We start from the raw sequence: 19220 nt of genomic DNA, 5'->3' as shown, positions 1-19220 counted from the left end.
TTTTTAATGAACATTTTGTTGCTGTTGAAGGAAGTCAGTTAAGAAGAACATTCCAGTTTTGATTGCACATATAGTCAATGGGCCCAAGACACATCTTAATTTGGTGTCACAATAAACAGGATTTTTAAAAAATCAAGGACTGGCAATTGAAGCCATGAGTGAAATTTGAGAGGCTTTACGAAATGGTGCTACTGTAAGCTTCCTTAGCAGGAGAGTGCCATCTTGGGCCCTTAGAAACAAAGTAGAGACAGGAAAAGTGGCAGCAGGCAGAGGAGGAGGCACTCCCCTCCCTCCTCCAAGTCCCATCCCCACCTCCAGCATGCACAGTCTTTCCAGGACCCGCTGTCCTGCTGACGAATAGTAGAAGAAGCTCTGAAATAGACACAGAAATAACTGCAGGATCTCTAAGAAGGCTTTTCCAAAAGGATTGCTTGAACTTGGCAAACTACAAAATTAAAAGCAGAGCTGGGGCTTTCTTAAAGGCAGGCTGATTAATACATATAATGATGGGGATGATTGAGACGGGGTTAGAGAATGAGAAATTAAACAACGGGTATCGTAAATAGTGCTACAATGAACATTGTGGTACATGTCTCTTTTTGAATTAATAGCCAGGACATGGAAGCAACCTAAATGTCTATTGACAGATGAATGGATAAAGAAGATGTGGCACATACATACAATGGAATATTACTCAGCCATAAAAAGAAACGAAATTGAGTTATTTGTAGTGAGGTGGATGAACCTAGAGTCTGTCATACAGAGTGAACCAAGTCAGAAAGAGAAAAACAAATGTGGTATGCTAACACACATATATGGAATCTAAAAAAAAATTAAAATGGTACTGATGAACCTAGTGGCAGGGCAGGAATAAAGACGCAGACATAGAGAATGGACTTGAGGACATGGGGCGGGGAGGCAGAAGCTGGGGCGAAGTGAGAGTAGCGACAGACATACACTACCAAGTGTAAAATAGCTAGTGGGAAGCAGCTGCATAGCACAGGGAGATCAGCTCGGTGCTTTGTGACCACCTAGAGGGGTGGGATAGGGAGGGTGGGAGGGAGGCTCAAGCGGGAGGGGATATGGGGATATAGGTATGCATATGGCTGATTCACTTTGCTGTACAACAGAAACTAACACAGTATTGTGAAGCAATTATACTCCAATAAAAATCTATCCCCCCCAAAAAAACCAGTAGATATCTAGCATCTGAGTAATTAAGGCCCATGCACTCTTAAGAATAAGTTCATGATGTCAGTGTTTCCTTGCAGAGTGGGGCCACACAAACTAGTTCCAGAGCAGCGGTGTCTTATCCTGGTGCCCTGCACTCTGCAGTCAACCCAGAAGGGCACCTTGGATGCAATAAAAGCACCGTGCTCATCCAACCTGGAGAGCCGCAGACTGTGCTCATGCGGATCTCAGGAAGGGCTCTCCCATAACAGACCCTGGAGAGTCTTCTGTACCTGCAAAAATAACCATTCCAAAACACCAGCTGGTATTCCTCAGGACACAGCCCCTCAGGATTATCTTCTCATTGTTGAGGGAGTGCTTGCTGCCCTTCCAAGAGAGGACTCCAGTGAATTTATCTAGTTTGTTGTTAGGTGCCTCACAGACAACAATCCCTGTAAAATACAAAAAAAACAAACGTCTTTATGACTCACCTCAAACTCTCTTTAGAGGTCCACAGTACTGCTTTAGCACCCAACTTCTAACATACAGCACATTTTCCTTCTCTTTTGGACAGCACAGTGTTATATATACACATATGCACATATATCCTAGGCTGTGCTAGGAAAGATCATCTGGGAGGGGTACAAAGATGGAAATCCATCAGATATTTTGAAACATAATTTTCTGCACTGTCCAAATAAGAACAGAAACCTCAAGAGCCATGGGATGTTTATTCCTTTAAAAAGAAAAAAAATCACTAATCTACTTTTGGTTTGTAACAAATGATTTTTGAAAAGATAAAGCAGGGATGATCCTAAAAGTTTTTCTTATTTCATCTCTTTTTATTTAATGTAACTTTCACACAGGTTAAAGTGGCATACTTCCAGTTTCACAACCAAAGTTAATTGGGTCTTTCTAGGCTGATAATCAGAATTTCGGGGTTCCTACTATATTCCACCCCCAAGAAACCTGGGTCTTGTTTGCCACATGTGCCTGAGAATGCGTGTGATTCCTTTCAGCTGTTCTATGCTTCTTATCTTGATTAGATTCAGAGATCTGGGGGCTCTCAGAGGCACCATATAACTTGCCCCAAACTGTCCAGAAGATGTTTCTAGTTTTTTTTAATACCAAGCCCATTCCAAACTAAGGGCATGCCCATTCTAAATCAATGAATCAATTCGTTCCATTATTTCATTGAGGAAATACACTTTTAGGGTGAGGGTTCTCTTGATAGAAAAACAAACCAGAAATAATCTTTCATGAACCCTGTCACAAAATATATCTAGTAGATTCAAGTACATTTGCATTGCAAACAGTTGGGGTTAACTTTTTATAAGTTATGAGTACAAAGATTTGAAAGACAGAGAGAGAGAGGAAGAAAAAGAGAGAGGGAAGGAATGAAAAAGGAGATTGAGGGTAGATCCAAACAGGGTTCAAGCCAGCCAGGGGTAAGATTAGTGTCTACAAAATTCTCTCTTGAAAACAATAAAAATACATTTATTTAATCAGAAGCCAAAAGGGTAGATTGCAACATAAAAAGTGTCATTTGGAAAATGAAAAAAGGAAGCACATCTTCAGCATTGACTGAAGGGAAGAGAGGCCAGCCAGGCCTACAGAACCTTGTATTGCACTGTTATACCCCTAACAAACACCTCCTGAACTTAGAGACTTCTTAGATGGGCTCCCTTCCTTAGTAGGATGATATGTTTTCCTTTTAAAACTCATGGACCGAGGTGACAGTAGCCAGTTTTCACATGGCCTGATCACTCCTAACCAACCAGATTACTAATATTCATAGACCTTGCTTGAAAAAACAAAAACAAGAGTCTGCAAGGAATGAGAGACTCGAGGGCTCCGGGCTGCTTTTCCAACTCCAGCTACCTTTTTCCAGTATCATAAAAGTGTCGCTGCCTGAACACTCCCAACTGGGACACACACTGGCTTCTTCCCAGACATCCACTGCTAACTGCGAGCGTGCTAGCAGAAGGATTTGGATGAGGCTAAATAACCTGTACAAAGTTGCTTTTTATACGAAGGGAAGTGGCTAAGTTCTTGTTTGCTCCCATTACAGCATATATCACAGATATTCAAAAGTAAATGAAAACTGATTTCAACTGGCCCAAGTTGTTTAGACAATTACATTGTGGAAGAGAAGACTTTTTCTAAACTATAAGAATTCAGTATCTTTTTTTCTTGACCAATAATATACATTCCTGAATTTTGTAGAACCTTGAATTGGGTGTCACCAGCAAAACCTACATAAAATTACGGGTCGACAGCAACCCTCAAAGCTTATTCCAAATTCTTGACCCAAGACTCAATTTCTCAGGCTTCAAACTTGGCCACTAAAAAAAAAAAAAAAAAGTGCTTTGGGCAAAAACAACATGATACACAGTTCCTGCCAACAGGAATATAAAAAACAGGCTCATTTGATCATTTTTATTGTCGTAAGCAAAGACTGACATGGAGGCAAATACAGCCTTGAACATGTTGGCTCGCTCCTCCCTGGCCCCAAGGCTCATCCACTTCTGGCCTGACACCAAGGGTGTGGTTCTAGACAGAAACAGGCAGTAAGGCCAAGGGGCTCTGCCTCAGTTTTTGGAAGCCAAACTCCAATTCAGCCCTTCTGGAAGAGTGTGGGCCCAGTGATTTAAATACATACTAAATACAGGACCTAGTCAAAACAAAGTGGCAAGAACAAAGCCAAACTACTTTTTTTTTAATCTTTAGAAGTGCTCAGCTTCCCCCTTTTAGCCCTGTTAGCACAAAACACAAGCTTCCCAATGTCTTTTCTGCCTCTTTCCAAAAGAGGTGAGCAGGTTTCTTTGAAGGGAGCACTGGATTCACTTCTATATCCCCATAACCCATCATACTGGCTCCATAATAGGATCTTAAAAAATACTTGTTGGAGAGATGGATGGAAAGATGGTTTTAAGAGAGAGACTGGGAGATGATATGAGTATTAGAGCAGATCTAAGATGAATGAAAGAAGTGGTATATTTCCATGGTAATATGATAAAGGGGACTGGAGGACATAATCGCCCAGCCACAATGGGGGACTTAGGTTGGCCTAACTCTAAAGGGATACAAATAGATCTGAAAACACTGAAAACAAGGTGGGCAACTTAAAGCACATCAGAAGCAATCAAAACTATATTCCTCTCATAAAGCATAATAAGGACTAGAGAAAAACTGTAGGACCTTTCTTCCCTTTGCAAATTGTGTCAAAGAGTAAGAGGCAGTAAACAGTCAGATGACAATGGATGAGAAAACAGTTTAGGAAAAATAGCATTGTTTCTCACATAATTATTCGCTGAACACATGTTTAGAGAACAAAGTCATCTTTAATGAGCAATAAAATAACTGGGAAAAAATCATGTCAATAATGAAGTATTAAATATAATGAAACTAGCCAGTCACAGTTGTTTGCTTCTCTGAAGATAACAGACGTGTAAGCAGACAGCAATTCATCCAGTTTGCAGTCACACAGAAATACTCGAGGCCATACCGAACAAAATCCACAAGATTTCACTCTGAACCCTGCCAGCATTCTAAATTTAGTCAGCTGGATTGTTGGTTAATTACCATCCCATCCTAATAACCTTCTCAAACTAAAGTGTTTATCTTAAAGTGGAAATGGAATTCAGTACCCAGTACTTCAAGATTTTTCCAGAGCAGTTGGCTTTATTTCTTTATGGATATTATTATTAGCAATGCTTCTTGATTATCTGCGCTACAACTCTTCCCTAAGACAATTACCTATTAAATAAGACATCATGGGACTTCCCTGGTGGCGCAATGGTTAAGAATCCGCCTGTCAATGCAGGGGACACAGCTTCGATCCCTGGTCTGAGAAGATCCCACATGCCGCGGAGCAACTACTGAGCCTGTGCACCACAACTACTGAGCTTGTGCTCTAGAGCTCGCGTGCCACAACTACTGAGCCCACGAGCCACAACTGCTGAAGACCACGTGCCTAGAGCCCATGCTCCACAACAAGAGAAGCCACCTCAATGAGAAGTCCACGCACCACAACGCACCGCAATGAAGAGTAGCCCCTGCTCGCCGCAACTAGAGAAAGCTGGCACGCAGCAAGAGACCCAACGCAGCCAAAAATAAATAAATAAATAAATAGGTAAATTTAAAATAAATAAATAAGACATCATCATTGCTGTTCAAGAGTTTCTCCAGCCAAGAGCTTCTTAGAGTTTAGAAGACTGCCCTCTACTGTTGCCCTGATGATTGTGATAAATACTTATTTTTTCTTAGAAAGAAGAATGTCACCTTCCCATTTTCTAAAACCTCATTATTCTTCAACTATTAAGCCTTAGCCATCCATCATCACCACCATAATGGCCACATCAACACCAGCAGTAAAGAGAAGAGTATTCCTCCTTGTCTTCACAAGGCATCTATGCCTTACACAGTCACATCGGCTTTGCTGTTAGGCTGTGCTTCTGTCCAGGTGAATAGGAAACATATCTGATAAGTTTAAAAAGTCACAGATGCTAACCAAGCCTTTCTGTGTGTTTGGTTTTTTTTTAACCAAAAAGAGATGCTTGTTTTTCTGTGTTTTAATTACACACATGCTTTTCTTTAGAAAGGATCACAAAAACACACAAAGATTCCTGAAATGGAGTCAACCTTTCCCTGGTTCGAAACTCAGTATTAACAGTCATACAAAATATGTAAACTTGTCATATTTGCAAAAAAACAGATCTTAGTCCAGCCAGTAACAATATGCAAAAGATTCTTAAGCACATTTGGACAATTTACATCCGGCGCTTTCCCCAAGGCATAAGAATGACCAGTTTACAAATGTACAATTGAAACTATTTCCCGTTATTATTTGTAAATCTTGTCAATTCCTGTAAGACTTCAACATGAAAAATCAAGATCCACTCTATTTTTATACTTGTTATAATTTTAAGTCGTTATGTATCTTTTTTTATAATATTCAACAGACTACATATCAATTTTTTTCTGATGTTTGAAATGTATAAAAATATTTATATGAGAACTTTTCAAATAAATGGATTTACCTACCAAAACCCACCTCTATCTTGCATGTGCTGCTCTCTACGTTTGGCCAGCTCTTCTACGAGATCTTCTTGGGGATCCTGACATTCAAGATCACTGAGAACGTTTGCTACTTTTTTTTGGGGAGGGGCGGGGTACGCGGGCCTCTCACTGTTGTGGCCTCTCCCGTTGTGGAGCACAGGGTCTGGACGCGCAGGCTCAGTGGCCATGGCTCACGGGCCTAGCTGCTCCGCGGCATGTGGGATCTTCCTGGACCGGGGCACGAACCCATGTCCCCTGCATCGGCAGGCGGACTCTCAACCACTGCGCCACCAGGGAAGCCCCATTTGCTACTTTTTAAAAACAAGATGATGTCATCTGAGTCCGGGATGGAATTGATCTCTGGAAATTCTTTTTTAATTTTCAGGTTTAAAATATTCTTGAAATGTGTATCTTACCCTGATCAGGAGCTAAGCAGTCATGCTGATTCCCCTGACTCTCCCATGCTGCCTTTCTGTTTGCAGTTTAGAGCCTCTCATGTCCTTTCATAGACTAGGCTTTGCCAGCAGTCCTAGGTTCATATTCTAACTCCTACACTTAGTAACCCTGGGACCTTGGGAAAGTTATTCAATTTATTTGGGATTCAAATTCCTTGCCCATAAGTTGGAAGTAATAATAATCTCTTCCTCCCAGGGCTGTAAGGATTTAGTAAGATAATATGTGCAATTACTTAGCATGGTGCCTGGTACATAGTGAGTACTTCTTCATGTGTCAACATCATGTGTAGGGCCTGAGAACTTTAGGACTTTTATCTAATTAAAGGCTTCTTTGGGAATGAGCTCTTGTTCAAGTCTGTCTTCTCCCCTGGGCTATAAGTACTATGAAAGCAAGGCCTGCGTCTGACCTATTAACCACTGTATCCCCAGGCTTACTAAACACTGTATCCCCTTGCCATTGTGTTAAATATACGTTTAGTGGATAAATGAACAGGTGACTGAGTGAATGGATAAAAGAAAGAAAAGAATGAATGAAAGCTCATGCCATGCCTGGGCTTCTCTGGTGGCGCAGTGGTTAAGAATCCACCTGCCGGTGCAGGGGACATGGGTTCAAGCCCTGGTCCAGGAAGATCCCACATGCTGCGGAGCAACTAAGCCCGTGTGCCACAACTACTAAGCCTGTGCTCTAGAGCCCTCGAACCACAACTGCTGAAGCCCGTGCGCCTAGAGCCCATGCTCCGCAACAAGAGAAGCCACCTCAACAAGAAGCCCTTGCACCGCAACCAAGAGTAGGTAGCCCCCGCTCGCTGCAACCAGAGAAAAGCCCACGTGCAGCAATGAAGACCCAATGAAGCCAAAAATAAATAAATAAATAAATTTTTTTTAAAAAAGTAGTCTGAAGTGACAATCTTTAAAAAAAAAAAAAAAGCTCATGCCATGCCTAAAGAGGCCACCAACAAGACACTGTCCTTGGGTTTAAGAGCAAAAGTGGGGAGGCAGGGAGACTTACAAGAGACATCCTGGAGCCCTACCCGTCTCAGTTTTGACTCTTGGTCTTGTCCCCAGTTTGGCATTCCCAGTGCGGACTTCTCTAGGGTTAGGACTGGGAAACTCAGGTCTTCAGCTACTTAGAAGATGTGATATGTCCTTATGACACAAGGACAAAAAACTGTAGTTTGGTGTTAAGAAAGTATTTTGACAAATCTCAGAAGAAAAACCACATGGTAACTAGAAGCAAAAATAAGGCCATACCCGTATTTGCCCAGAAGTCACAAGCTAAAAGATATTCTTAGCACAGACAGAAAGGGCATGCCTCACACGTCTGTCTCATCTACTAGACCTTGCCGTAACCAGGCAGAGCATTTCCAAATGTACACAATGCTGATATCATACTTTTAATTTAAGCTAAAAGATGCAATATCTGGTTTTAATTCCCATGATTCAAGGAAATCTTTTTTTAGTCACCAGAAGAAAACTTGAAATCTACTGATACCCCATTATGACAAAGGTTAACAGAGGAGACATAAAAGAGGGGATAGAAGAAGACTGGAGGAGTAAAAGGATCAAAAGAACCTTGATAATACATTGAAGATGTGTTATAATTCTACATACTTTGTATTGCATCTTGTCCTTAGGGGTGCTTAATGAATAAACTTAATAAACTAATTAATAGAGAGAGAGTGATGAAAACAGAAAAGATAAAAAATAACAAAAAGAGACAATGTGGGTAGAGGAGATAAGTAAACTAACATAAAGAGTGAAAGAGGAAGATGTAAAGAGAATAGTTAGAAATAATGCAAAAACAGAGGAAAGAAAAATGGTGAAATGGGGTCATTAAAGAAATGTGTGTATATAGTATATGGTGTGTGAACGTGTGTGTCACAGAGGCAGGGAGAGACTGAACTCAAAACTAGGGCTTGGAGAAAAGGAAATGAAGGAAAAGTTGAAGGTTATAAGAAAGCAAAAGCAATTGTGGGAAGGATTTGGGGTATGTTAACTGTCCCAACTCTTTCAAAGACTTTTCCACATGTTGCATCACTCTCTTCGTCTTTAAATTTGGCTGCCTACAAGCGAAATCTGATTTGTATATTGTATCTAATTTACAGTATTTCCCCCAATCCCTCCGTTCATTTTCAGATGCTTTCTTGGAAACAAGAAATCATATTTTAATATGGCTAAACCCACGGAACATCATATTGCCTTGAACTTTAAGGTAGATTGAAATTCAACCCAAGATTTAAGAATGAAAGAGTAACTTTAGCAGAAATCTGGTATTTAGCCCAGAAGCGTACCAGCCTCGTAAATTTGGCATTATATGTTCTCTGAAAAGTGACCACAGTTTACGTATAAATGAGAGACAAGAGAGGTCTGTGTTGGCTTTATTTGGGAAAATGATTATATGTTGGAGATTTGGTGAATGATCTGTGCTATGTGAAGCAAATTCAGGCCACAACTATTAAGTAATAATTATTAATACACTTTTAAAATAAATTTTATGAAGCATTAACGAAAGACTATTTATATATATATATGCAAGTCCTTTGACCTCTCAGGACCTGTTATCCCATCTGTGATAAAGGAATTATTTTAGGTGAGGAAGTATTTTCCTGTTTCAGCCCAAGTAGCACCACTTGTATTGGTTTAAATTTGGGATTTTTGTGTTAAATTGTGTTTGGAGAAAAGATTCTGAAGAAAAGACATTGTAAAACCATCAGATGACCCCTCTCCTAGCCACTGCCCTCCAGGAGAAGGGGACCCAGCACCCTTGCTTTGTCTTACAAGTTCCCATCAGTAAGCCTCCTCCTCACCCCATCGTTTCACACTCCACTCTCAATCCCTTACGTTAGGCCATTCCTTTGCTCTATCATGTCTCTCTGGGGCCTGAGGCTGATCCTGTCCCCCATTCTCCGGCACCTGTGACCATTTATTCATGCATTCAGCAAGGATTTATTGAGCACCTATTCTGTCCTAGGCTTTGTTCTAGGGACTTGGCATATATCAGTGAGCAAAACAAAGATCCCTGTGCAGCTTACATTGAAGCAGGTAGAGATCGACAATAAATAATAAACAGAAAATAAGCAATTTGTAGAGTATGCCAGATGGTGATAAGTGCTATGAGAAGAAAAAGTCAAGCAGGGTAGGGAGGACTAAGAAGAGTATAAGGAGTCATGCTGAGAAGGAGGATTCTTGGCCCCATTCCTGCAGTTCCAAGTAAGAAGTCTACCTAATCCAGCCTGGCCCTTTATCCACTACCCTGGAACTGACCTATGGTCAGAGGATGTGTGTGGTAGAGACAGTACTCAACAAATATCCATACTCGTTATTTACCAGCCTCCCTTGCAGTTAGGTCAGGCCCATGTGACTCACGCTGGCCAACGAAACGTGAGAGGAAGAGCAGTTGAAAGTCAGTTTGTCTCTTTCATCTCATCCTTACTCTGATGTGCTCACCTTAAAGGCCGCAAGTCTAGGCATCAGGGCTACAAGATGAAGAAGGCCACCCAACCTGCATCAGATGTGACATGAGGAAGAAACAGACTTCAACTCTTTATGTCACTACGATTTCAGGGTTGTTTGTAACTGAATCATAGTGTAGGCTATCTGTACCAGTATCTGTGAAAGAAAATGAACTGGTAATTATAACATCATTTTCTTCTTTTTGATGGCAAAGTAAGCAAAAAGTCATGCATTTTTACCTCCTCATAGACTGACAGAGGTGTAAAGGTACAATTCTACCAGGAAAGAAATGAGTAAATTACATTTAGGTTGCCCTTTTAGGACTCCATAAATAGTCTATGACATATTTTAAGAGAGTATTTTGATTCATGAACACAATTTACTTTTCTTGGATTCATGTAACAGTAACATTTCATTGAAAAAATTACTTAGTAGAAAATGTGTAATTTGTTTTAATCTAATCAAAATATTTCTTGGGCCATTCAGTTTCCTGGCTATTCCCTTGACTTAAATCTCACACTGGAGGAAAAATTTTTTTTCTATAAACATTTTCTACAACACCACTCATTTAAGAAAGACTAAAATATTAACAGTATCAGAGGGAGTTTAAAAGCAAATGCAAAGCACAGGCAGTATAAGCTCTAAGCTGTCCACTGAGAAACTTTAAAATTAAATTTGCCTGTGCTCTAACTCATGGGATCATGCTAAGACCCTTGCCCACATTTTCCTTTAGTGGACTCCAAAGAAAACATTTTGAAAGATAGTCTCAAACTCATAAATATTTGTTAATAAATAAAACCAATCTATATGAAAATACTGATATTCAAGGCCAGGCCTACAAGTGTGTAAAGCAAGAAACCACTGAGGGGTTGCCAGAAAGACCCAAAGATTCTCCCACAGTCTGTCAGGGTGCCTAGAATCCCACCATTAATGGCTCTCTGCTTTGACTCGAAGGATTTTGTTTCTCTGCAACAGCTTTAACAGAAAAGAACAAGACACAGCTGGAGTAGAACAGGCAAGAGAGACCATGCTGAGGAGCAGGGGATTGGGTTGAATGATGTAAAGATGGTGATAGCAAAACCATGGTCTAAAATAAAGTGCAACAGCTGACCAACTGATTAATAAATCAGAATATTCTTCTAGAACACCTGCTATCTTTAAGACATTATACCAGGCACTCTGAAAGACACAGAAATATATGAGGCACGTCTTAGTGAAGTCTGCAGTCTAGTGTTTGGCCTTTGTTATGGAGCCAGAGAATGGATGGCTGGTTAAAGCTAGAAATAAGAGTGTGGCCTGTATTCATCCTCAGCATGTCTGCATAAGGCTCCAAGGAGACCTAGGTCAGGCAAGTGAAGGGTATTGTGGGACTAGAGAAAATAAGATCTAGAGAAGAAGAAACAAGGATGAAAGGAACGGTGAACTGATAAAGCCATTCTCCCCTTGGAGAGTAAAAGAGTAAAACACTTTTACTCTTTAGTGTGAGAAGAGCTTACAGGCTTTAATGCCTGGAGAATTTTATGTCTTTCCACCAAATAAAAAGAAACATAAATTGAATTTCATATAATTAGTTTGTTACACTGCTTTGTTACAAAAGCTTTTTGAGATTTTTGTTTGTCAGTTTTAAACACTTACCATCAAACTTTGCAAGTCTGCTAATATCTGCTCCAAGTTCTGAGGTAACTGATAGCGCATGGCGCACTTTAAGGTTCGTTTCCCTGTGAAATTAATTGACATGGCATGAACTTTTAAATGGAACAGCCCAACAGCATTTTACACAAAGCCATCAGGGACACTTCAGCAATCTCAGCACATGCAAAATCCAACACAAGAGATTCAAGAAACTCCCTTTGAATGTCATTCACACCTCCCACACTACCTCTGGAAAATGGACAGGGCTTTGCAGGCTCCTAAGAGCTGGCATTCCACCCACGGCACATCTGTGTAACAACAGAGTAATCTGTTTTGCTATTTGAAAAAACAGAGGATGTAATAAATATGCTTTCATTCAAACCTACTTAGACATCATGCATGAGTTACAAAACACATTAGGAATGGGAACATAGTTGCCAAATAAAGGAGGCCAGTATCACTCCAGAGTCTGCTACCTATGTAGGAGTTTTACTTGTAAGAGATGGTCATGGCTAATTTCACAGTAGCTGAAATTCCAATGGGAAAAGGAATACAGCTTTCTTTTTCTTAGAGAATCAAGCCAAGAATCCCATAAGTCTAGAATCATACAACTAGACAAGAACTAAGTAGATCACAGTGAGCTGGTCATCTTCCTCCAGGCAAGACCACATATACATTGGACAGGTGGCTCTCTGGTATTCGTGAAATGACCAGCAGTGAAGATTCTATGGCCATCACTAAAGCCTTGTGTTTACAGAGTTTGCAATGCCAGTTTCCTCACTGAGTTCAACCTAATTCTCTTCTACCGTAACTTAAGATCATCTGACAGAGTTCTACCTTTATGGGATGTTTAGTAGTGGGCTCATTCAGTTAACAAATATTGATTGAATATATACCATAGTCACTCATGAACCTCAATGCAGCCCCTAAATGTTATTGTCCTCTTGCAGGAAACAAGGGGTAGGTAAAAAAGCAAATATCGCCTTTTAGAAGTACATGCCAAACCATGAAATAATTGAATTTAGAGAACTGAGCAGGTACCTGAGACTGCATTTAGTCTAAACTTCCCATGAGTGAGCTTCACAATGATGTTACGACAATATATACCCAACCCAAGGAATGCCCACTGGTGAAACAGCTTTCTTCATGAAACATTAAGTTGAATGTATAGTTGAAATGTCTTTGTTTAAAAGTAATCTTATTGATCTAAATCTATCAATTCGTAGGAGGCAGAGATGAGTAGGGATTGAAATAGTCAAGAATAACTTCATAATTGAGGCAGATATTGAGCTGGGCTTGCTGGAAAAGAGTGAGACAGTTGTGTTGAGGTTAAAGGACCGAAATGAGTTTGGTCATTTAAACAACTTTTCAAATAATTGAAACAGTTACACCAGCTGGACCAGACAGCCCTCGTTCCATGACCATAAATCCCGTCACTCATCAAAGTTCATCATCATGTTAAGTTACTTCCTCAGGATTCTCTCTGCCAGCTCACTTCCACCTTCAGATGTGGAAGCTAAAGGGGAAAAATAATCACACATAGACCTTACTGATAAAAAAAATTTCTTTTCCAAAACTCCTGATTACTACCTTCAGTGTCATGCCATACTCTTCCTTAATCTGCCTCAATATCTTGATAAACTTCAAAATGATTTTCAGCATAAGAAACAATACAGAAAGATGCTTTGTACCCTTTACTCAATTTCCCCTCTGGTACAATCTCGCAAAACTATATCACAATATCATGAGCAGGATACTGACATTGACAGTCAAGATCCAGAACATTTCAATCACCACAAGGATTCCTTCAGTCTCCCTTTATGGACACATTCACTTCCCTGCCTCCTAAAACCCATTTTTAACTCCTAGCAATCCCTAATCTGTTGTCCACTACTCTAATTTTATAGTGATGTTATATAAATGAAGTAATACAGTATGTGACCCTTTGGGATTGGCTTTTGTCCACTCAACATGATTCTGTGAAGATTCATCCAGGTTGTCGCATGTATCAATAGTTCATTCCTTTTTATTGCTCAGTAATATTGCATGATATGGATATACCACAGTTTGTTCAACCACTCACCTGTTGAAGGACATATAAGTTGTTTCTAGTGTTTGGATATTACAAATAAAGCTGCCCCAAACATTTGTGTATAAGTTTTTGTGTAAACATATGTCATTCCTCTGGGATAAATGCCTGGGAATGAAACTGCTGGGTGATATGGTAGTTACATGTTTAGTTTTTTAAGAAATTGACAAACTGTTTTCCAGAGTGATTGTAGCATTTTACATGCCCATTAGCAATGTGTGAGTGACCCTGTTTCCCAACATCCTTGCCAGCATTTAGAGTTCTCACTATTTTTTCTTTTAGCTATTCTGATAGGTGGGAAGTGATATGTCATTGTGGTTTTAATTTTAATATCCCTAATGGCTAATGTTGTTGAACATCTTTTCGTGTGCTGATTTGCCATCTGTATGTCATCTTTAGTGAAATGTCCCTTCATGTCATTTGCCAATTTTCTAACTGGATTGTTTAGTTTTTTTACTGTGGGGTTTTGAGGATTTTTAATATGTTCAAGATACAAGTCCTTTGTCAGGTAGATAGGTTGCAAATATTTTCTCCTAGTCTGTAGCTTATTTTTTCATCCTCTTAACAGGGTCTTTTGCACAGAAAAAATTTTTAATTTGATGAATTCCAGTTTGTCAAATTTTCCTTTTATGTATTTTGCTTTTGGGATCAAATCTAAGAACTCTTTGACTAGCCCTAAATCTTGAAGATTTTCTACTATGTTTTTCTCTAAAGGTTTTATAGTTTTATATTTTACATTTGAATTCAGTTTCCTTAATAGTTACAGGGCTATTCAAATTACGCATTTCATATTGATGGGTTCTAGCTTGTTTTCCGATGAAGTGGTCCATTTTATCTACTTTGTTAAATTAATGTGTATAGAGTGGTTTGTAGTATTTCCATATCCTTTTGATCACTTCAGGATCTGTCATAATATCCCCTGGTTCATTCATGATATTGTTAACTTGGGTCTTCTCTCTTTTTTTCTTTCCCTGTCTTCTTAAAAGTTTGTTTATTTTATTGATGTTTTCAAAGAACTAGCTCCTTGTTTCACTGACTTTTCTCTATTGTTTTTCTGTTTTCAAATTCATTAGTTTCTTCTCTTTATCTCCTCACTTCTGCTTGATTTGAGTTTATTTTGCTATTTTCTAGGTTCATGAGATGGAAGATTAGATCATTGATTGGAGGCTTTTTCTCTTTTCAAGTGTATACATGTATTGCTATAAATTTCCCTCTTAGCACTATTTTAGCTTCTGCCCAGACAAAGGGTAAGATCACACACACTGAACTCTATTTGGATAGCTCAATATAGCATTTATTTCGAAGGCAATGGTTAAAACCATGGGCTCTTTTGTCAGCTGCCAGGTTTGAGTCCTGGCTTCACTCTCTAGAAGTTTGGGACAAATTCTTTCATCTCTCTAAGCCTTCATTTTCTCACCTGTACAACAGGGCTTATATAGTACCTACATTAGGATTAAATGATGAAATTCATCTAAAGCACACGTATAGTATCTTTAAAATGTAAGCAGTCAATAAATATTTTGATGTCAGACAGACAAACTGAATTCACTGAAACAGAATTACTATACAGTCTATAACTAAATTCCAAATTAGCATCAATGTCAAAACTGCATCCTACTCCATTCCTCTCTTATCTCTCTACATCTTCATTTGACCTAGTTCCAAAAGTTGCCTTCTAAAGTAACATCAGTCCTCTCTCTTCAAGGGATCTTGATTGTCACTCCTCTCACTTTCCTTAGAGAATCACTTAAAATTAAAAACAAACAAACAGAAAACCCTTCCAGGGAATCTCAGTGAAAAGTCCCTGTGTAAAGCTATTTACATATATTTGTTTAGCTCACTGTTTCTGAAAGAAATAAATTCAAGAGAAAAAACAGAGGTTTCACAAGATCTGCAAAGTAATTAGCAAATGGACTTTGCAATTTAGAGTCTTATTTCTTCCAAGAAAATAAAATGAAGAATTAGGGCCTTTTTAGATTTTTTTTTTTGATTGAAGCAGAGTTGATTTACAATATTTCAGTTATATATATATATATATTCTTTTTCAGATTTTTTTCCATTATAGGTTATTACAAGATATTGAATATAGTTCCCTGTGTTATAAAGTAGGTCCTTGTTGTTGTTTATCTATTTTATATATAGTAGTGTGTATCTGTTAATCTCAAATCCCTAATTTATCCCTCCCCCCTTCCCTTTGGTAAACATAAATTTGTTTTCTACGTCTGTGAGTCTATGCTTTGAAATAAGTTCCTTTGTATCATTTTTTTTAGATTCCACATATAAGTGATATCTTATGGTACTTGTCTTTCTCTGTCTGACTTACTTCACTTAGTTTGATAATCTCTAGGTCCATCCATGTTGCTACAAATGGCATTATTTCGTTCTTTTTTATGGCTGAGTAATATTCCATTGTATACATATACCACATCTAAGAATAAGGTTTAAGGTTTAAGTTAGGTCCTGTTGCTAAAGCTATTACACTTTTTTTTAAACATCTTTATTGGAGTATAACTGCTTTACAATGGTGTGTTAAGTTTCTGCTTTATAACAAAGTGAATCAGTTATACATATACATATATCCCCATTATTTTATTTCATATTTTAAATTCGTGTCCTAAGTGCTCTTTAGCATAACGTTTTCAGGGAGAAGTTGTTTGTAATTTCAAGCACACAGATGCATTTGCAATTTCCCTTAAATAATAAAGAATTATCAGTGTAAAAACAATAATAGAAAATCTTGGATCATGATTCTTCTGGTAGAAGTAGTTACTAGTCAGTCTCAGATTCTATGATGCTCAGTGGGAATTTTATTTTTTTAAATACCAAGGAATTTAATTTTATATAATAATATTATCTATTCACATCCCATATTCAAATGTCACCAATTTTTGCAAAAATGTCCTTTACATCTAATTTTTTCTTCCAGTTTAATTGAGATATAATTGACATACAGCACTGCATAAGGTTAAGTTGTACAGAATGATTTGACTTACATCATGAAATGATTATCAGAATAAGTTTAGTGAACATCTATCATCTCATTAATTAATTTTTAATTTAATTTTTTTAACATTTTTATTGGAATATAATTACTTTACAATGCTGTGTTAGTTTCTGTAGTATAAAAAAGTGAATCAGTTATACGTATACATATATCCCATGTCCCCTCCTTCTTGCGCCTCCCTCCCACCTTCCTTATCCCACCCCTCTAGATGGTCACAAAGCACCGAACTGATCTCCCTGTGCTATGCGGCCGTCTAAAGCTATTACTCTTAAATAAATTGAAAACCAATCTAAATAATTATTTTGACCTTAATAACTTACCCATCAAGCTCAGCAGTTTCAATATAACAGAGGCCATGTGGCTCACTACTTGATAGGAGAAGCAGATCAGCCTATTTTGAAAAACCAGGATAAAGAATACTTGAAAAGGGAAGATTGATTGAAAACCTTCTACATTGTATTATCCCTCCACTACTAATGAGCCATCAGAGCCTTAGAAAAAAAGTGAGAGGTGAAGTTCTGTTCCATCTCTCTACCATATGCCCTGAATCAAACCCACCCTCTACTTCCTTGTTCCTGGTTTGCACACCCTTGACCATCAGAACATAAGCAAGGGGAGAGATAGCATATAAATTAATAGCGACTTTAATTTTTTTAATAGAAATGTTTAAATTTATATTTCTATATAAAATTTATATATCTCATAGAAATATATAAAATTCTATTTTCTTTCTTTGATAATTACTAATGGGAAATATAAAACTTTCCCCAATAAATAAGACAACTGGAAATACTTACATGCACATACTTTAATTCCGTGGTTATCAGTTAAGAGCGGAGGCAGGAAAAGAAGATGGAGAAAGACAAAAGTAAAGTAGGATGGAGGAAACTGAAAACAGTAGAAAAAATAAGAGAGGCAAGGAAATTTTTAAAAGAGAAAAGGATTAAAGGAAAAACAAGATTAAAACATAATCAAGAGAAAAGAAAAAGATGGTGGCATGTAAGAAAAGGGAAAGAGAAGAAAAGCAGGGGCTAAGCAAGAGGGCAGGATAGAATAGAAAACATGGTAAACAGAAAACATTCAGAGGTGGGAAGCTGGTCTTCCACAGAGATAAATTATTCTATTCGGCCATCCATTTGTGTTTTGGAAATGACCCGTCACAATTCAGTTTTAGAATTCTGGTAGCTTTCTACATTGGGAAACTGTTTATTTGAAATTTCAAAATTGATTTTTAAAAGAGGGTGTTTATGAAATTCTGAAGGTTTTATATATCTAAAAAGAATTGACTAAAATTCTAGCAATTTATTTTGACATATTAGCCTAACAATTTTTTAGCTCTGTCTAAATGTACAACTGGCATTCCAAAACTGTAAACGTTTCTTACCTTTGTTTTTTAAATATTTGAAATGTCCCATTCTCAAACCTTGGAGGTTAAATTTAGAATCAATCCACTCATTTCATTGTCTCAAGCTTTTAAATTTTCAACTCAAAAATAGGCGTGGTGTAGATGCATGTGGTGGGGGGAGGGGGTATAGTTTTGTCTAAGTTGTAATAAAACACAACTAAAAAACAACTCAGTGACAAGCCCTAACCGAATAAATGGGTTTGCACTAACAAGGCTCCGCCTCAACTCTGGATGAAAAAGTCAGAGACGCCTGTGAAGGCAGAAGTTATTTATTTTCTGACTTCTCACAATGTGACCTGAGCAAACCCGCTCTGAAGAGAACATGTGAAGAGTGTATGCCACTCTTGAGCCAAAAATTACCCATCTTGAGTTTAAAGTGAAAAAAATGTTATGAAAATTTACCTTGATTTTATTTCTCACATTTAAATTTCAATGAATAAAGGCACAAGGCACAATAGCAGTAGAGCTTCATGCTCTTTGGCCTATGGTTCTCCTCCCCAAGTTTAACAGGATCATTTCAAGAAAAATCCAGAATTCCCTAATTCTATCATCTGTGATTGAAATAGTTGTGAAGTTTAGGGAAAGATGCCCGTTTGTACCTAGAGTTGCTTTTCTTCAAAACTCTGCCTAGTAAGAACCGTTACTTTTTTCTTGTTACAGTTTAATTTTGAGCTCAGCTGCCTCAAGACATTTTTGATAAACAAAGGGAGGAATTGTTGGCCACAGTTGGCTCAGAACATGTGACTGAGTCACCACTGCCACCTTCTGACCAGATTCTTTCCTAAGCAGTGACTCAACTTCCTAGAGGCATAAACTGAGAACTGTAAACCCCACGGGTTCTGGGCTAACTCTTCCTGTTCTCTCTACCCCCTGGGAACCTGGGACTTCTACCTTCCTGTCTTCTACCTTCCCCGCCTCCTCCTGTCACCTCCATTGTCACCTTTCTCTAAG

The 19220-nt window shown here is 38.4% G+C and overlaps 1 protein-coding gene across 1 annotated transcript in view; it reads right to left on the bottom strand.

Annotated features, from left to right (window-relative positions):
* Window positions 1-19220, bottom strand: part of ATP8B4 (ATPase phospholipid transporting 8B4 (putative)) — a 257286-nt gene that overhangs the window by 106242 nt on the left and 131824 nt on the right. Inside the window, exons 8-10 of the mRNA XM_055088239.1 lie at window positions 17185-17255; window positions 11775-11857; window positions 1464-1622 (exon numbers count right to left, since the gene is read on the bottom strand). Coding sequence (XP_054944214.1) covers window positions 1464-1622; window positions 11775-11857; window positions 17185-17255 — 313 coding nt within the window. The remainder of the gene's footprint in view (window positions 1-1463; window positions 1623-11774; window positions 11858-17184; window positions 17256-19220) is intronic.

This window comes from Physeter macrocephalus, chromosome 11 (genome assembly GCF_002837175.3).
Source record: "Physeter macrocephalus isolate SW-GA chromosome 11, ASM283717v5, whole genome shotgun sequence".
In the NCBI taxonomy this organism is placed as follows: domain Eukaryota; kingdom Metazoa; phylum Chordata; class Mammalia; order Artiodactyla; family Physeteridae; genus Physeter; species Physeter macrocephalus.
The sequence above is the reverse complement of the archived record's forward strand: the minus strand, read 5'-3'. Positions and strand labels throughout refer to the sequence as shown.